This window comes from Alosa sapidissima, chromosome 1 (assembly GCF_018492685.1).
Source record: "Alosa sapidissima isolate fAloSap1 chromosome 1, fAloSap1.pri, whole genome shotgun sequence".
Classification (NCBI taxonomy): Eukaryota; Metazoa; Chordata; class Actinopteri; order Clupeiformes; family Clupeidae; genus Alosa; species Alosa sapidissima.
In genome coordinates this window covers 51920860-51941759 of record NC_055957.1, presented here as the reverse complement: position 1 = coordinate 51941759, position 20900 = coordinate 51920860, and the positions used below count along the sequence as shown (strand labels likewise).

Here is a 20900-nt window from a genome sequence, read left to right as displayed (position 1 = left end):
ATGCATCAGGGAGTTTGACAAAACCGTAACTGTTAACAAACTAGATTCTAATAGAAAGCTGTTAGCTTCCCTAAGCTACAGGTATAAGGTAGGCCTATTTACAACATAAATTGTCAATAGGCTATGCTGGCGACACAAATAAAATTTCCTTTGGAAACCAATGGCTTACGCCTTAGGGACCGTTCGTTATTTATAAACGGGGTCACCGGAGGAAAATAGGGGAGGGTCATGTCTTTTTATTCTTTGTTGAGGGGAGGGTCACCTAATTTTTTTTTGTCTAGGAGGGGGGGTCACCCATCTTTTGTATTAATGAAAACAGCAAAAAATCAAAGTGGCTTTTTTGATTGTTGATTTCTGTCGCCATATAATGTTCTCTTTCATTCCATAGCTCTGTCAACATTGAACAATGAAAATAAGGGAGATTTCTCACGCAAAATACGGAAAACATCCGTCCCCATTAACGTTGGAAGGGTTGGAGCAACAAAGTAGCCTACTTTATTCACGCTTAACAGCCTATATCCATTTGGTCAACTTTATCCAGCCCTAAAAAAGGTGTAGCCTAGCCTAACTTTAAACAGTGTGCATGCTTATAAAGCATACTTGTGCTTCATTCATCCACACATCCAGCTCCTAACGTTTTGACAAGCATTTCTACCAATTGACCTTGTTCCTGCCCATCTCTAGCTTTGCTGTCTCCATCATTTCTGTTTTTGTTGTTTGCAAAAAAATATATAGTAAGCCCTATTTATTGGTAACCAGCAACAAGTGCAATTTGTTAATCGCTGTCATTTTCTCTCCTGCCAACAAAAATGTGTTACGTTCCAAGTAGCAGTGCGTAATTCTGCTTCATAAAGCAGAATACAGAATACAAATACATTGGTCATATAAATAGCCAGTTTATGGTCTACAGTGTAGGCTAGAGTTGGTAAGTTATGGTAGGCCAACTTGGAGTGAATATACAGGGGGATTTCTTTGGCTCTTAGCCTGGCAGGTGCGCACGTAGACATAGCCTACGGCCGAACACTGCAAGCGGCAATGAATCGTGCTCTCACAACAACCACGTTGTTAACTTAAATAGGCCTACTGTAGGTTAACATCACTCTGAGTTCGCATTCAAGCAAGCAAAATGATGATTTGAATACATTTGTTTCTCTGGAAGGGCAAGGGGTAACAACAGGACAACACAGAGACAGGCCAGAATGCAGGACTAATGTTATGAGAGTATTACAGTAATATGGGATATTCTACGGGAAAATATTAAAACGGCAAGACAGCGGGGAAAAGTTAAAATGATAGGCCTAAACCCGGAAAAAGTTGGCATGTTAGGTATTTTTCGGTCCCTGTGATTATTTGTGAAATTGTGCAAATGGTCTTTTCAAGTCATTTGAGAAGGAAGGAGTGTAGCAAGCTCCCAAATTGACGCTCGTCTGATAAATTGTGTTTTGGATAATGTTCAGCTTTGGGAAGCCAAAGCCTAGAGGAAGGAAGCCTAGAGACGAGTCCATAGCAACAAGTTTATGTGTTGAATTTGTTATTACCCAGTGTGCTTTGTTGAATGGTCTCAATGTTTTATTGTTTTATTTCATGTGAATACTTACTAGAGGAGTAAATTATTTCAAGTAGGCTAATGCAGTTGCAGGAAGTGTGCATTTAGTTTCCATGCTTATTGTGTTTCCACAACAATGTTAGTGAGTAAATCTACTGAAATGGCCACCATCTTGGTGAAGTGTGATGTGTAAGATCAGAAAGCAGAGGGTGAGTTTAGAATGATTGTTTAAGTCGATGTGTTATCATAGCGCTCTATAGCGTGGGTGGAAGGTATTGACGATTGGCCGGGGAGGGTCATGTCTTTTTTGAAAAGACTGCTGGAGGGTCGTTGAAAATTTTCTTGCAGGCAGGGGAGGGTCATGCAACTTTTGATTGAAGCACTCAAAATCCCTCCGGTGACCTCGTTTATAAATAACGGACGGTCCCTTACAGTATCAAGCGGACTTAAGCTGCCACATCATGGCGAAAAGTTGTAATAAAATTCACGCAGCTCCATGAATCACGGAAAGCACGAATGAAGTAGCCACTTCTAAATGGGACCCACTGCACAGTAGCTTAAGGTCTGTTGCTAAAGCAGCCATAATGAAAGCCATAATGAAGGTGTCATTGTTTGGATACTTCACATACACATGCTTTTTAATCTCATAGACTACAACTACCAAACTGGAATAAAAGCACATCGAAAACACCCTGCATGCACTTAAAACAAATAAACGTGTCTCCGTCTCATGCATGTATAGCCATAGACAAAACTGTATCAGATGGGTGTAACGTTGGTAAATCATCCATTGCACAGAGTGATTTTTGTAGCACGTACAACAAATAATATTAGGATTATGTGTACAGCCCTGCCTTGGATACATCTCTCAAAGTGCGCTCTAAAATATTTGGTTTAGATGTAGATCATCACCGGTGTGTTCATTTTGAAAATAGAGTATTGAAGTAGCCTAGTGGGTGTGGGTTTGGGAATGAACGTTAGCTCAGATGCTTTTTCACTCTTTTTGTGGTCTTAATGCAACACTTTACAAAGCACTGTCAGGGCCACCAAGGACTGTGACCAAATCAACAGCAGAAAAAAACCTATTTAGCAAGCAGAAATGTCCCAGCCCGGTGTTTGCATCATAGACAGGTTATCTTTCAGGTATATTTTCCATTAGAAAACCATCGCGTTAGGAAAAGTTGTGGCTAACTTACTTAGCTTGTTAGTAGGCCAGAATGAGATGACAGTCGAAAGATACAATTACAGTGCTGCTATCAATTTGCTTGGTATGACCGCATTTATAGTTTTCTGTAAATGCAATCAAATTGGCCTCCATCACTCAACCAATGCTAACGGTAACATTATTGTGCCTACCTAGGTCCTTATTGATATTATAAGATTAACGTACCTGCAAAACCAAGCATGTCCGATAAACATTCTCAGATTTATTTCGGCTTCAAGAAGAAATGGGAATTACATTTCATGTGAAAATCGTCCTATCCTTATTAGACGTTCTCTGCGGTAAACTAGTCCTTGTAGGAAGCGTCCATTGTTTTTCCAACCCACTTTTAACTTCCAACAAAATTACGTCTCACTGCAATGATGCGCCATCTAGTGGACAAACGACTACGTATCGCCAATATTGGAAATGCAGCCATGATGATTATAATGATGAATATTTGGTTTTCCTTTAATCCTACTGAATTTGTAATTATGTATCGGCCGTTCTAATTGCTGATACCAATAGTATGTGCGTGCCTGTGTGTGTGCATGTGTATATGTGTGTGTGTGTGTGTGTGTACACCACCATCTACAGGCCAATGAGTGTACAGTCACTAAATGTACACATAACCTACATTTTTTTAGACCCCCCCCATGGATGAAATTCTACGAAACTTGGCATAGCCCCAGAGAATGCCAGGTTAATCATACACATAACATTTGGTGCAGTTTTGAACATCTTAACTGAAGATAGGGGCGATTAAAGCAGAATGATATTGCATTTTCATTTTTTATTGGGGGGGGGGGGGGGGGGGTGCAAATCACAAATCAGTGATTATGGGCCAGGTTGATGTGGGCCCTTGAGACCAACATACCATAAAAAATTCTTCATCCTCAGTGCCATGGTTCAGGTAGTTATTTAGGAAAAACTGCATTTTTTGGGTTTCGGGGGCCCAGCGCGGAGGGGGAGTCTAGTGGGGCTACATACCCACCAAATTTCATGTGCCCTGGTGTTTCGGTGTCCCAGGTATCGTTGACCAAAAATTCAGGATGTAGATGACGGAAAAAATAAAAAATAAAAAACTTTGACAATCCCTATATGACCGCTTCGCTAGCCAGGAGTGTGTTGATCATTTGGAAATTGAGTGTAAAGCAGTGAGTTGTGTTTACAATTCCGCAAAAAGAGTGCTGTGCATTGATTTGTGCCTACAGTTGTGCAAAGTGTGTGTTACAAAATTGCAAACTGAGTGCAAAGCAGTGTTTGTGCTTTTAGTTTTGCGAACTCAGTGAGTGGTTTTGCTATAAGTATTAATAGTTTTAGAAATTGTGCTATAAGAATCACGGTTGTGTTTAAGCATTCAGAAAAAAACTGTAATAAATAGGCATTCCCAAGTGTATCAGCAATCACTAAATTCGTGTTTAAATAACATTCTAAAACATCCCCAAAGAACCACCTGCTATTTCCAATCACCCCCAATCAGAATCAGCTTTATTTTTATTCACTGCCAAAAAATTGTTCCACCAATATCCTTTTCTTTTTCACATGAAAACAACCTATTCAGATTATGTTGACTCGGTCTGAGCCGAGACAAGAGTTTTCATGCTCAGAAAACAGAAGCCTATAGAAGATGCCTTTCTGGTTGTGTTTCTTATTATCTACAGTAGGTGGAGGTGTGAGCTAGGGCTTGCAGTGCACTAAATGGCAAGAGGGCTATTGTTTTTGGATGCACATTTACTCCGAAGATTATGGTAGTTGTGAAACAAAAACAGAACATGTCAAAACAGGAAACTTCACTTTCGTACGTTTCACGTTTGTATAACAGCATGAGCTCATGGATAGAAAACTACGCCTAGTCCATCAAACTTGCAAATATTATTACGAACACAAAAGGTGACTAAAAGTAGCCCATGAACGAGTGGTAGCCTATTACGTTGGGATCTTTCACTACTTTTCCAAACACACGATTTGTTTTGCTATTATTATGGGAGACCACAGTCCATCTCGTGTGGCGATTATCCTACTGTCTGTTGTAGTTTACGTCGCAGCTTTGGCATTTAACGGTCTGGCAGGTCCTGGGAAAGGTAAGGACTGGTCGCACCAAATGCGCAAATTATTTGGTTTTGACATTTTCAGCCTAGAAACTAGTTGCCATATGTACCTGATTTTATGGGATTTTTCTCTTTTTTGAGTGACGGATAATTAATAATATTGTGCCCGGTTTTGGTGAAAATGAATTTCTGATTAGGCCTATACTTTCTTCTAGTTTCAAATGAAAGGGTCTATTCCAGCCATCACCAAATGGCGGACCGCGGTCCGAGTCCGGACCCAGACCTAGCCTAATTTAGATTTTCACGTAAGATTTCAAAGCTGCGCTAAATGTTTCGTTGGTTAGGATAACAGCATTTACTTCAGGGGCTTCAGGAACCATAATTTCGCTTGCTGCTAGGCTACTCAGCCAGTGAAATCTGTGAATTCTGATAAAGTCGAGTCAGTGAGTAAAGTAGCATAGGCCTACTATGGAGAAGATACTGATAGCCTGAAACGAGCGAGGAGAGGAGACGGGACGAGGAACAATCAGATGGATATCTAAGTTAACGATAAGTAGGCCTAAGTTATTTTCAAATCATCGATTGATCAAAGAGGAGAAAGCTAGACAGCGAGAACAGAGCTTTATATAACGATACGGGGGCAATACCACGCAACACTGTCACGCAACGCCAACTAAATATGGATGTGACAGTTTTGCGCGGAATTGCCCAGGTGATTTTAAGCGCCAATTTGAAACACCTCTACTAGACAAAGCATATATTTTGAGCAAGCATAGGGTAGGCTAGGCCCATTCAACAGTGAACTGAGACCACAACAGTGAACTCAGACCACAGAGACCACAACAGTGAACTGAGACCACAGATTTAAGAAGGCAATATGATTGATCCACCACAATCTAGTTAAGCCTACATGCATTCACTGATATCACACACGTGATATTCCTGGGTTTCCAGGATTTCGGGTCAACATAAAAAAAACTAAACAAAATAAATTAAACTTGCTGATTAATGGGTTCAAGGAACCAGCTGTGGAATATCCATCCTTGTCTCAGCTCAAATTGTATTTTAAGTTCACGTTAAGATCTTAAAAATAGCCAAGGCTACTCAGTTTTTCTCCCCAATTAGGCTACTCTTATCTTGCCTTATTTCTCCTCATTTCGAATGTTGCCTTTTAGGCTAGGCCTACTTATTTTATTTCACATTAAACATTAGACCCATTTAGATGATATTTGGGCATCTAAATGGGAACGCATCTTGAGTGCGCACCAGAGAGAGAGAGAGAGAGAATGAGAGAGGCTGGTAGGTTCCAGCTGGCTTGTCATTGTTGACATTTACTCCTTTTTAATATAAGAAACGTATAACTGAGTCATTCCGTGTTAAATCAGATAAGGTTGTTGCTGCACCGTCTCAGATTGTTCAAACCTTGTTTCATCAATGGGTCCTAAAACCAAGGACTGTGAAATGTCTGAGCAAATCTTCTGTCTTCACATCTTTTTCAGACCTTGAAATGCTTTCATTTTTGCATCTTGAAAAACACGTGCCATGGGCATTACAGTTTTTTTCAATCGCTATACAAGCGCTTACCCATACTTCAGATAGTTTTTCTAAACTCTTAACACAGACTCACACCTACAAAACACAATTGGCCAAATGGATAATTTTCTTCTCAAAAACTCATGTTGTTAAATATATACTAACTCTTCATTTCAAAACAGAACACATCTTTCTCTGCACACACTAACTTTACCAAAACACTGGAATTCTGACTCAAAATGAAATTATTCTGTCAAAGAATAACACCTGTTTTCACTTCACAAGGTATATGCAGTCAATCAAAGTAGGCCTACACCAGGTTTCAAAATACTGGCTATTGTTGACATTACAAAAACTGCATATACTTTTATGTTTCAGATTTACAGGTATTTGCATGCAAAACATGCTATCCACAGTTTTTACACTAAATTTCTTGGTTGGGAACTGTATGGCCACATGTAATGTTCACATTCAAAAGCATTCCAGTAAAAAACAAATCAGTTTTTTTCTCTTTACTGTTTACTACAGGAGGTACAGTAGAAATACTGTTTACAGTATGATAGAACAGAAAAAGTTTTACAGTATTGCTTACAGAACAAAATATCCATGAAACACACAAGAGCATTCTGAACAAAAAACAACAGCAAAAAGCCCAGATAAAAAAGGGGGGGGGGGGGGGTACTGTAAAAAGAAACACAAAATTACTGTATCTAATCTCTGCGATCTTCAGAGTTAGGCCACATGTTTTCATCAACATCACATCTGATATTATCCAAGGCGATGCACCTGGGATAAAACCATTTTGTAGCAGAGCAGAAGCAGAGGTTTTTATATCTAAGGTTTGGAATATTGTGTTTGCTATTGTGGGATGTTGTGTGTTAACATTTGTAAATACTACAAAAACAATCCATAGTTTTTTGTTGGGAGGTATAGCTTGTCTGATAAGAAAATGCAAGCATTGTAGATTTAATTTTATTACACACAATAGATTTTAGCGCCCCCTCAGGTGAAAAACAATATAGCATTTTGCTCCTTTTACAAAGCAGATTTTTTGCTGATTTTTTTCTTAAACTAGGGACTTCTATAAAACCAATGACACTGTGGCACCAACTTTTAATGATTGAATCGTACTGTGAACATGTTTGTCTTCCATTCTACAAAGTTTGGTCAAGCTAGGAATAATACTTTTTAACATGGCCTCCAAGATAAGGCCTCTTAGAGAGTGACAATCCAAGGGCAAAAAGACTATGAAAACAATAGAATTTAACAAAAATAAAAATATTTTACAGGTTTTAGTTATGGAACCTAAACATTGTGTAGATACACTTTGAGGAAAATCGGAGTCGGTGCTGCAACCATTTTCCTGGATTTTTTCTGATTTGGCACAGAATGGCTCAACTACAACTCAATATTATGCATATTGTTAATGTTTTATGGATTAGCCTTATAGCTTGAGGGGGGCAATGATTGTCCCTGGATTTTCACAAATCAAATGTGGCAACCCTACTGGCAACACTTGTTTCAGCAGCCTCTGTTCACGTGGGTCATCAACATTTACGTTATGTACATTATTATAGGTCCATTCTGGAATAGTACAGGAGATGTGTCTGGTAACTACGAGACTGAAATCACTCCTGCGGGATAGACTTTCTCCATTTGGGGCCTTATATATACCTGGCTCTTAATAATGCTTATCTATATCCTCACCTGGCTTTGCAGAAGGTAGGGCCACACACACAGAGACGCTCATCGTTATCACCCTGCTCTAGATCTCGTAGCCTTATGTGTGTGACTTTGTGCTATGTGCAGGGACTCCAGTGGTTGGATGTACTGCAGCCCAGCAGTTCTTCCCAGTGGATTCTTCCTCACCTGGATCATTAATATGAGTCTAAACATCACCTGGCTATTCCTATGGGACAGAGAGTAAAGTGACATTGAAGCATTGTTTACTTTTCTAGCTTAGACCAGGATTTTTGACAGCTGTGGGGTATACTAGGAATCTCGATTAGTGGGTGAGCGAGGTATGTTGCGCTCAAAGCCAGGCTATGCTGTGACACAAAAGTGGATCTGTTTTAGTGTCGCTATATCACCATGGTATGTTGGTACCAAACATGGTCGGGAGGAGGTTATGTGCTAAGTTATTGCTCAAATCGTGTAATCTACCGCCCACTGACCAATCAATTGTCTTAAAAACAAAGTTATCTCACGTGTAGGATTCTGTCATATATCTTACAGGTGGAGCTCCGCCTCTACTAACATTTTGGATCTCGAATGCGCTTTAATAGTGCTCTGCGTGCAAATATCCCACTATGGACGTGCATACCATACAACAACTGATGACAATTGATTTATTTGATGTTATAGGTTATACACAAAAAATGACCGCAGTGTAGATTAAGCTATCACTCATGAATGCGGAAGTAATTGTTTTTAAATAGAGGCGGTCTTGTGCGTCTCCACGTTTCACGATTGGCAAAAGTCATCCCAACACCGAGAACGCACACAGATCTGAGCTGAAAGCCTAGTTTGACAAATATATCACATAACTGCTATCATAGTATCACTTAACGTATACCCCTGAGTCAAGGCTTTGTGAAGCCTCGATATGTCTACATAGCCTAGATATGTCTAACGTGCTTCGTAGTATATCCCACTGCTCTAGACAGTTTTGTGATAGTCCAATTAATTTGTTTGTCATATCTTTCAGAATAATAGTATTTTGACTTGTGCAAATGGATCAAATCTCAATGCATCTTCATGCCCACAGGCAGATGAGCCCTGCACTGATAGTCCTAGCGCTGATTGCCTTCTCCAACTACCTGATGATATTCTTCTCCTGTCGTGGCCTCAGTGCGCATGGCAGCTGGCTCAGTCAGGATCACCCCAAAGACCTCTGGTGCATCAGAGTACTTGTATGTGTAACGACATTGTCTTATGTTAGGGTGCTTTTGCTATCAATCAAGCATTTTTGTTTTCACATTTTTATATAATTTATTTTATTTTAGCCTATTTATTTATATATTTGTTGAGTTCACATGGTTAGGAGGGTTGTTTTTGTAGTTGGAAGTTCCTTTCCTTTTCATTTTGAGTAATCTGTCTTTGTTATTTGGGTTAGCATGTTTATTATGTGTTCCCAAAGGTCCAGAATGGCATTGCTGTTTACACTACATGGACGACTATCGCCACACTCATTAATTTGACAATTGTGCTGGATGTCTCTGGAGTGTCAAAGACAGATGCGGCCACAGTCTCTCTTTGTCTTCTTCTGATTGAGGTCCTTGGGTGGTAAGCCTTACATCTCTTATCACTTATGACAATTTTAGTCTTGGTTATTTTTTTATTTCCTTGCTGTGTGCCGGCGTGATGAGAAAATCTACCTCTAATTAGTGAATTATTTTCTATCCTGTGTGTAGGTTTATTGTGGAGAATTTTGTGATTGACCGACATGTGCGATACATCGTCACAATTTATCCTGTGGTGATAATGGCTCTGGTCGGTAATGTGTACAAACACTATAACCCAGAGGCACCTGGACGAAATGCTAAGTTTACAGGTAAGCCATTGCAGGTGTCAAGTAAATGTTTCTGTAGCTCTTTTGTGGACTCTATAATTAAAATGGGAGGTATGTTTTGTAGAGTGTGTAAAAAGCAAAAGCAACATTCTATACTGTAGCTCAAGATTCAAAAATTATCCATAGCATTGTTCAGAGGACAGGCCTAGTACAATAGAGATATAGAGAAATGTATCCTCTAATCTTTAACTATCAGCATTGTAATCTGTTGTTTTTAGGGATCCAAAGTATTCTGTAGTTCAGTGATCTTCTCACAAACCTGGTCTAAACTATTAAATACATTTCTCCATATGTGGTGAATGTGGTGTAAGGTGTTAACAAACTGCCCTTAACCACATGTAGCCACCTCTACAACTCAGATGCTACATATTACATTTTTTTCTGATTGCTTAAGCACATTTTTTGTAACTATGGCTTTTTTTGCAAAACTAATAGGAAAACCTTTGACCCAATCAGCAAAACATTGTAGTTCTCTTGCAAAAGCTAACACACCTTGCTTAACTCTCCACACCTTCGTAAAAATGGTGTTTTCGTATCTAACAGTAAACACAAGCCATCACAATAGTAAGCACACAATGTGCCAACTACACACTGATGGTATGAATAAAAAACACATCTGGCTTTTGCTTTCTTTGTGCACAAGGAGGACTATGTCAGTTTGAGGTCATACTTTTGTCATAGTTCTGTAAACATACAGGGATTCAAACTTCAAGTATTGGTATTTATTTACACACAGCAAAACACACAAGTGTGTTTTTCCAAGTCAAAACACAAAATAGCAATTTCACTGAGACAAAACAAATCAGTCTACATCGGGTCGTCTCTCTCAAAATTTCGTCTACATCACATGCAATGTCCTAGTCCAAAGCACCGGGGAAAATATATTCTGGAATGCCATATCCAGGCCTGACATGACGATATCCCCACAGACTGATTTTTTTTACCTGTAAAAGGGCTATTTCTTACTCTTCTTCCCCCTCCTCTTCCTCCTCTTGCTCTTTCTTGTCCTCTTCCTCTAACTTCACCTCCTTGTCCTTGTCATCCTCTCCCACTTGCTTCTTCACCTCCGCATCCTCTTCCTCCTCCTTTTCCTCCTACTTCTTCACCTCCACGTCCTATTCTTCGGCCTCCTCTAATTCTTACTCTTCTCACTCTTCCTGCTCCCTCCATGGTACCCATTGTACATTACCTGTGGCTTATTTATAGTGCTTACATGTAGGCTGATTGCAAAGTGAACTAATTATCTAAAACAGTTTTCACATGAGAAAGTGTGCCAGAGAGTTGGCAAAATAGTGTAAATAATAGCCATACATCTGTATAGATTTGCGAGAAGTGTGTTGATCATTTGGAAATTGAGTGTAAAGAATGAGTTGTGTTTACAGTTCCGCAAAAAGAGTGCTGTGCAGTGAATTGTGCCTACAGTTGTGCAAAGTGTGTGTTACAAAATTGCACACTGAATGCAAAGCATTAGTTTTAGAAATTGTGCTATAAGAATCACGGTTGTGTTTAAGCATTCAAAAAAAACTGTAAGCACAAAATAATTGCTTGGTAGATCTACTAATTTTTAAGGCCACACCATTTTAGCATTGATGATTTCAAGAAGTGACCTTAAATTCACTCTTCACATTTGGAACCAGAACTATCAAGTTGTCAAAGCAGTGCAGTCTTTTCTGTACAATATTGTTTAACAGAGGTCATAGAACACATTCATTCATTAGCATATAGAATAAGTAGGCTATAATGGTGGTTTAATATTTTTTTTTGAAAACATGCTCAACCAAACTAAATGCCATACATTGCAAAATGATAGAAAATGGTTATTAAAATCCCCAAAGAAAGGTAATTTAACATTTAATTTGAACAATTAAGCAATTAAGTATAGATATAGACCTGTTCCTATAAGGCATAAAAACACCAACTCTCCTCTCTCCAAACGTACACTCAAAATGATTATTTATCCTGTTTTTTTTTACTCTTGATCAAATTTGGCCTAGCCTTTGTCTGGTGATTGTGCCTGAAGATAATTATCAGCATAAGATGATGTATTATTAGAGCTCCTTTTGCGTTGTCATAATTGTATAGGCCTAATGTTCACAACTTCTCCCACACATTGTAATGCATGTGGCCTTCTGGGGGTGCTAGCTTAGAATCAGCTGATTTGCAATATTTAAACTTGAAATGTTCATAGGCTACTCAACAAAAATAGATTTATTTGAAAATTGGTCCTCATGTACAAAAAACCATACATGCAAAATTCTGCTAATGGGCCTTAATCCTTAAGGGGTGAAACAGGGGTGCAATTCAAACTCAAATGAACTTTTTTGATGCTGACTCGAAACATAAGATTTGTGTCTTGCTTTTGGTCTCACAGTTGTCCTCCTCGTCCTGGCCTGTTTGCTGTTTGTATTTCGAGTCATCATGGTGATATGGAAAAACAGGATGCAGCCACTTTATCAGGGCTCCAGTGGTAATTAAACCAAGCAGTGAGAAAACCCTATGCAGCTGTGTTACCTACATATACTCCACAATCAACACTAGCCCGAGTTGATGCTTCAGCAACACATTCAGGGATGATATACCATAACTATTTTGCATGTATTTTACTGATCTTTAACAGGCCTATATTTGTTGCACTAACTGATACCTCAATAACATTTTCTTGAAAGGTCAATTACTGTATGTATTTTTAAGAAGCCACAACTTGCAATACTCACATTTTCTACTTTTATATTTGTTATTATCAATAAATGACTACAAAAATAAATAATTATTGAAGGTGTCCTCATTGTGTGTGCGTGAGCCCTTGTGTGAGGTTCTCCAGTTTGCCAGGCCTGGGTGAGCAGTGTTGGTTGACGTAATGAGGTCTCTTTCGGCTTCAGCACATGCCAGTGCAGTCTTATGATGGATGCATCATCAGCTGATGCAAACATGAAAAAACAATTCTTGGTTCTGTGTGAGTGTCGGGGATTTCACCTTGCCAGTCGTAAATGAACTGCTGTGTACACAGAGAGACATCTGCTATAATCAGAGGATATTCAGCACAGTCACAGACCGCACTGATGAGTGAAGAAGTCTTATGTCAGTGCCTCACATCAGAACTTAAATGCGCTTTAATGCATGTTATAAGTTATCCATTTCTGCATGTCATTCATGGTAAAGCATCATACAGTATTAGTCCTGTTTTTTTGTCTTATCCGTTTTATACACCGCTTTATGGTTCACACATAGGAAATCACACTTGAATCAGCCCTCCAAGGAAGCTGTGTTAAAGTAGCCTGCCATTCTAATTCCATTTTTTTGTCGACTTTAGCAAATTGCTCTTGACTGTCCATCAGTTTTTGTACACATGCCTGTGGATTATTCCATGTAGTTTAGTGGCAAACAGTACTCCGAGAGGTATGCCTCCTAATAGAGCAGCCCTGTTATTGTGAAGCAAAGCCACGGGAGGGTTACCATCTGCTCTATCAAAATATCAACAACCTTCCCTGAAACCCTAAATTGAAGACTGCATGTCTTCAGTTGAATCTTGTTGGATCTCAACAGTGATCTTGATCTACTTTGAGGCCTTGGGTAGGCAAACAATAGGACAGATCTGAAATCAAACCAAAAAAGCGTTCTATTATAAGTGGCTGCCAATGGACAGTAAAATCAAAAAAATAAAGGCACCAAACAAGTATCTTTCAACTGCTGATGTTTGTATGTGCTTATTCGTTCACTATGCAACCAGATCTGTTTAGAATCCGGGGAACATGTCACAAATTGATAAATTACAGTCTTTATAGCTGTATATTTTCAAACAGATACTATGCATTTGTACTAAAGTCAACATCTGTCTCTGAGCAAACACTTACATGGACTCTAAATGGTTTAGGCCTACTATAAAGGATGTAGTCTGTTGAACCTTCAAATAGATGGGTGCAGTGTATCATCCTGCAAACATGGTGATCAGTGTTTATTTAAGGGAATGACGGTTGTCATTCTCATTGCATGGTTTAAATGATGTTACGCCCAAAACACACCCATGACTGATTAAGAAACATAAGGACAACCACTGTGCGCCAAGTGGCCGGCTTTTGATCACATAATTGCGACATGAAATTAGTGAATGAGGACTGGCCACACCTTTAATGTCTATAAACTTTACGCCTCTGACCATCCCAAATTCTATTGTAGTTTATGCAAGTTCAATATGGATTACAGATCTAGAGTTGAATGAACGAGTACTTGTGTCCTTTTGATTTCTTACAGATTGGGTCGCTAGCATTGTGCTAATGAATAACGTCATTGACACGTTTGAAAGGCTTTTTAGAACAATTAAATGACTTGAAAAATATAATACTCAACAGTGTGTATTTTCTTTGCCTCCCCTTTTGAATGCAACATTCAAATTACTAGACAACAAATTATATCCCGAGAAAAAAGGATTTTGAGGGGCACAGCTCCCATTCATTCTGCACTCGTCGGTGAGTGCCCTCAACCAGAGAAGGAACCGCAACCAGTTCAGGTTCAGTTCAGTTCCGAGAGTGGAAGTTCTCTCCTTATTAGACATTCTCTGATAACACCCAAATTTGTTAGACAAGTTGTTTCTGTATAGACCGCAACAGTCCCGCCCACTGCCGATTCCGGAAGTAAGAATTCCATACAATTTCTCCATTGAGATGGAGTATAAGCCATAAAATCATAACCGTCCATGATAGACTTAAAACCAGCTACATGACTAAGCGATTGTACATGCTCATATACACGTCAAAAGTTAATGGGGCATCAACCTTGTTTTGAGAAAAAAATGTTTTATTCGCGATTTAACAGAAAAGTACTACACTACCCAAAATCCTAACGTGTAAAAGCAGAGCCTTTGATTGGTAGAGATTGTCGTTGACATGGCAACGTTTATGCCACTCGCTGGAAATCCATAGATATATACCGTATTTTCCGGACTATAAGCAAAGTCCTTTTAGGCAAGTCCCTCCACTCGGCGGCCATTTGACAACGATTTTTGGGCACTCGTCGGGCATCCATTTCGGCAGAAATGCGCGTGCGCAAGGCTTCACGACACCAATCTTGCTCCAGCGGCGAGATCACAACACATGATTGGCACAATGTCTTCACAACACACCATATGATTGGCTCAATGTATTCACATCACACCACATGATTGGCTCAATGTATTCACATGTCGACGTTTTGCCAAGGAAGGGGTGGGATATGTGTAGACAACGGCCATATTGGCGTGACAAACTAGCCCCATGCATGAGTATTTTTTGAGTGCTGTGTCTCCACATTAGAAAGTCTCTGCTATAAGTCACACTTTTTTCATAGTTTGACTGGTTCTGCAACTTATATATCAAAATATATATAATTGCATTGCATGTAAATGCAATGGACTATTATCACTGTTCTACTTATAATTATTCTTCTTCCGACCAAATTCAACGTTTAATGCGACTGAAACCGCTGAACCGTCTGACCTCATTCAAAGACTCTTACAAAGCTCTTGTAACGGACAGTCGTTCTATGTATTTTTCATATTTGTGAACTTTATACTTTTTGAGATATTTAAGATAAAAGAGCAAGAAATTCCCATAGAGTTAACATTGACCGCTGTGGCGGCAACTTTTAGCATTATGACGTGACCGGCAGCTGAAAGCAATCACCACAATCTTTCTCCCACTGGAGTTGTGAATATTCTGAACGTTTTGGACGTTTTCGCCTGCAGTGATACTTTACTTGCTCGTAAAACTCTCCTTCAGAGGCACATTTCTCTAACTAGAAAAGCATTTCCTGAAGGAAATACAGTGCATGAAAATGCAAAAAATATGATGTAAAATATCATACAGAGTAAAAACAAACTATTGGTTGCTAGGTAGATGAGGTTTAATATAGTTGGAATGACTGACCAGTTAAATAGGTGGATAGTTTATATGGTTAAATGATTTGCTTGGTAGATAAGGTTTAATATCTTTGGAATGATTGGACGGTTAAATAGGTGTTTAATTTAAATGGTTAAATTATTTAGGTAGATAATTGACGATAACTGACAGTTGAAATGGCTCTAATGTTTGCTAGCAGTTATGCTAACTATGTTATCAAAGATAATAATGTTAACCAAGTTACTTAACTTAGTTAACTTAGCTAATGTTTTCATTTTTAGTAGTTATGCTAACTAGCATGTTAGCAATGCTAACATGGTAACTATGCTAACCATGTGACTTAGCTAACCTAGCTAATCATTTTTAGTACTCAGGTGTAGGGACCAGGCATGGACGGATTATGAACTTTCGGGCCCCTGGGCCCACATGTATTAAGGGCTCCCCACTAATTGTCGCATATGTGGAAGGGGGGTTTGGGGGGTCCTCCCCCAGAATTAGTTTGATGTGATTTCCTGTATTCTGGTGCATTTTGGTAGCTTAGAAATCTAGACACACCCTAGTGGCAGCAAATTACATTTGCTTCCAGGGCTAGTCTAGCAACTCTCCTCGAAAAATTAAACTTCTATCAGGCCAATCAAATCGTCTATAGAGTCGTTAGGGGGGCATAACATAATGATTGATGGCAGAGTTGCAACGGTTTGGCTTGAATTCCCTGCTACTTGAAAACAAAGAAGATGGATATTGCTGTTGGCCAACAGTGTGACACGAGTTAAGCTTGTTTTGAGATGGCTAAAACTAGCCAACTAGCTCCGCTGGTGGGAAAACGCATGGGACTCAGTGCTGTCCTATTGCATGCAGAGGGAATTTGAAAGACAACCGATTATCCCGCCCCTCGGACTGAGCACTGCGAACGGTGAGTGCCCAGACCCTACATTTTAATGCATTTTGGGATGGCCAATACATGTACACAATTCATTCAATCTAAATTCAATCAGAATCATAGCCTACATCCTGATGTGTTGATATTGAGGCAATGATTCCATGCAAAGGCTTGGGCTTCAGGGCCCCCTGACACCTTGGGCCCCTGGGTCTGGGCCCGGAAGGCCCGTGCAGTAATCCATCCCAGGGACCAGGGTCCCAGAGTTAAATGAACATTGGTATCAAAGGGATCTAGCCTACTACTAGGACCATGGGCGTCGGAGGCATTTTGAAAGTGGGTGGGACATTTCAGAGGGGGGGTATGCGGGTCCTCCCCCAGAAATTTGTTTTTGGACTAGATGCAATTTCCTGAATTCTGGTACATTTTTTTGGTACATACAGGTTATTTAGATACTTCTATATAACAAAATAAAGCCAGCCTACGAAATTAATAAAAAGTAAATCATGCATAGTTTAAAAATAACTCAATAGGCTACTTGGCTACGCAATAAGGTTTCCATTACAGCACCAGACGTTCAATGAACGCATGAAAGCGGATGGTTTGTTTGAAATCCTGACACTCTTTCAACTACATGGAACGCAATAGTGATCATCAAATAGATAGATAGATAGATAGATAGATAGATACTTTATTGATCCCCAGGGGAAATTCAAGGTCTCAGCAGCATACATACAAGACAAACACATTCTTTAACAGCAGAAGAGTAATTAAAGTATATAATATAAAAACACAACTAAGCAGTAAGGACAGTAGAAGATAAAGAATATGCTAAATATACTACAATACAAATTATACTAACACTTAATACAATATATAAAAATATACTAAAATACAAATAACAAAATTACAAATTATACTAACACTTAATCTAAATCTAAATCAATTCTAAAAACAGTATCCACATAGTGGTGATTAATAAATCAGAGGCGCTTGCAATGACTGAGGCAGGGACTGAGCCTGTGATTCTCTGTGCATAGTAAGGTATGGTAAGGTGCTCTAAGGTGCTCTGTGTGAATGAGTGTCATGGTGGTAGTGCAATGGTGATAGTGCAAATGAGTAAGTCAACAGTGCAACAATGCAGAAATAAAGTAAAGGAAAGTCTATATATCTATATATTTAACTATTTAAGAAAATGTATAAGTGTGGCCACAGTTCGGCTGTGGCATGGAGGGGGGGGGGTTATGCATATGTGCTAATGTGCTAATATAGCACGCAAACAGTGAGGCATAAAGACAGTGGTACAAGTGGCTAGTGGACAGACAGTACCAAACATGGAGGGGATGAAGAGGCAGACAGACTATGCAGAGAAGTCTATCTCTCCTCTTCCCTTAAGTGAGGCATTGAACAGTTCAATGGCCCTGGGGACAAATGACTTTCTCAGTCTGTCAGTTGTGCAAGGCAGTGAGCGAAGTCTCCAGCTGATCAAGGCTCTTCTGTTTAACAATAGTGCTGTGGAGTGGGTGACACTCATTGTCCAAGATGTTGATCAGTTTGTTCAGGGTCCTTTTGTCAGATAGTGAAGTGATACACTCCAGTTCAGCTCCCACTACAGAGCCAGCTTTCCTTACCAGCCTGTCAATTCGCCCCACATCCTTCTTCCTTGTGCTTCCACCCAAGCATACTACTGCATAGAAGAGGACGCTGGCAACAACAGACTGGTAGAACATCCTGAGGAGCTTACTGCACACATTGAAGGACCGCAGCCTCCTCAGGAAGTACAGCCTGCTCTGCCCTTTCTTGTAGAGTGCATCAGTGTTGGCTGACCAGTCCAGTTTATTGTCCAGGTGGAGACCCAGATACTTGTAGGTGCTAACCACCTCCACATTGACCCCATCAATGTGAACTGGTAGCAGAGTGGGCTTAGACCTGCGGAAATCCACCACCATCTCCTTGGTCTTTGAAGTGTTAAGTTGAAGATGATTGAGTTTGCACCATTGCACAAAGTCCTCCACCAGGCTCCTGTACTCCTCCTCCTGCCCGTTCCTGATACACCCCACAATTGCAGTATAATCAGAAAACTTCTGCATGTGGCATGACTCGGTGTTGTAGCAGAAGTCAGATGTGTACAGGGTGAACAGGACTGGAGAGAGCACAGTTCCCTGTGGCGCTCCGGTGCTGCAGATCACAGTGTCAGAGAGACAGTTCTTCAGTCTGACGAACTGTGGTCGCTCGGTCAGGTAATCTGTAATCCAGGTTACCAGGTGAGCGTCCACACCCATCTGCAAGAGCTTGTCTTCCAATCTGAGGGGCTGGATGGTGTTAAAAGCACTTGAGAAATCAAAGAACATGATTCTCACAGCACTTTTCCCCTTGTCCAGGTGGGAATGTGTCCTGTGTAGAAGATAAGTGATGGCATCGTCCACGCCCACTTTCTCCTGGTAAGCAAACTGTAACGGGTCTAGTGCATGGCGTACCTGGGGTCTGAGCATGCCTAAGACCAATCGCTCCATTGTCTTCATCACATGTGATGTAAGAGCGACAGGTCTGTAGTCATTAAGCTCACTAGGGTGTGGCTTCTTAGGGACAGGGGTGAGACATGATGTCTTCCACAGTGTTGGAACTTGTCCAAGGCGTAGGCTCAAATTGAAGATGTGCGTCAGTGGTTCCCCCAGTTCAGCAGCACAGGCCTTGAGTAGCCTTGGGCACAGTCTGTCAGGCCCAGCTGCTTTATTGCTGTGCAATTTCTTAAGTTGGACTGTCACTTGATCTGTTGTAATGGTGAGGGGTGTAAGGGGAGGGGAGGGGGAGGGGGAGGGGTGCATCTAGGATCTGTGTGTCTGATGGCTGTTGACTGAGGTCGTTGTCACCTCATTGTTCGTGATCACCATGTGGGGGAGGGGTGCAAAATCCAGTGATGGTGGGGGTACGATAGCCTGTGATGATGGAGGTGAGTGTTGCGCTGGTATTGAGGGGGTGTGAGGGTGGGGGCTGGGGGATGGTGGACAGCCCACCGCCATTGGAGCTGGAGCAGGGGAGTCAAACCTGTTGTAGAAGTGGTTCAACTGGTTCGCCCTGTGCAGGTCCCCCTCCACAGAGCTGCTGTTCTTCTTCAGGCCAGTGATAACCTTCATGCAGTCCCATGTCTCCTTCAAGTTGTTTTCCTGCAGCTTCTGTTCCACCTTCTTTCTGTAATCCTCCTTAGCTTCCTTCAGCTTGAATTTGAGTTCCCCTTGCACGCGCCTCAGCTCTGCCATGTCCCCCTCTCTTAACGCCATCTTTTTCCTGTTGAGAAGGGTCTTGACATTGCTGGTTATCCAAGGCTTGTTGTTGGGAAAGCAGCGTACAGTTCTGGTGGGAACAACAATGTCCATGCAGAAGTTCAGGTAGTCAGTTGTGCACTGTGTGACCTCCTCCAAGTCCTCTCCATTCTGTAACACACTCCAGTCAGTACACTCGAAGCAGTCTCTCAGAGCCTCATCCACTTCGGGTGTCCACTTCCTGAAGGTGCGTGTGGGAACTGGTAGCCTCTGTACTTTGGGCTTGTACCTTGGCTGGAGATGAATGAGGTTGTGGTCTGACTTTCCCAGTGGGGGGAGGGGGTTTGCACTGTATGCATCCCTCACGTTTGCATACATGAGGTCTATTGTCCTGTTTTTCCTTGTAGGGCAGTCAACATACTGGTAAAAATTTGTGAGTGTGGAGTCCAGTGTTATGTGATTGAAGTCGCCAGAGATCACAAAAAAGGCGTCAGTGTGTTGAGTTTGAAGCCTTGCGATTGTGGAGTGGATGACGTCACACGCTGTATCCGGAAGAGCTCGAGGTGAAACGTAAACACAGACAGCAATTGCGTGCGAAAACTCCCTCGGCATGTAGTACGGACGGAGACTAACCGCTAATAACTCCACATCCTTACAGCATACAGTCTCCTTTACTGTTACATGTCCGGGATTGCACCATCTATTGTTAATGTACAGCGCCAGTCCGCCTCCCTTCTTTTTGCCAGAAAGTTTACAGTCTCTGTCCAAACGAGCTACACTGAAGCCAGGCAGCTCAACGTTAGAAGTGGGGATATGGCTTGTTAGCCACGTCTCCGAAAAGCATAACAAACTACATTCCCTGTACAACTTCTGGTTTCTTACCAGGGCATCCAGTTCGCCAGTGAGTTCACGTTTCCCATCACAATCGATGGAACTGAGGGCTTGCATCTCCACTTCTTCTCCCGACGCCTCGTCTTCACTTTTACTCCCG

At 40.8% G+C, this 20900-nt stretch overlaps 1 protein-coding gene across 4 annotated transcripts in view; it reads left to right on the top strand.

The window, feature by feature from the left end:
* The first annotated feature begins 4505 nt into the window (after nt 1-4505).
* si:dkey-29d8.3 (uncharacterized protein LOC556220 homolog) overlaps nt 4506-20900 on the top strand; it is a 39640-nt gene continuing 23245 nt past the window's right edge. The window contains exons 1-7 of one of the 4 annotated variants that reach the window (XM_042074419.1): nt 4534-4640; nt 7909-8053; nt 8141-8254; nt 9099-9243; nt 9471-9616; nt 9745-9884; nt 12274-12369. In XM_042074419.1, the coding sequence (XP_041930353.1) occupies nt 8019-8053; nt 8141-8254; nt 9099-9243; nt 9471-9616; nt 9745-9884; nt 12274-12369 (676 nt within the window). In that variant the 5' untranslated portion in view covers nt 4534-4640; nt 7909-8018. Of the gene's footprint in view, nt 4832-7908; nt 8054-8140; nt 8255-9098; nt 9244-9470; nt 9617-9744; nt 9885-12273; nt 12370-20900 lie in introns of all 4 variants that reach the window. The other 3 variants (XM_042074333.1, XM_042074253.1, XM_042074498.1) reach the window with 3 other exon arrangements.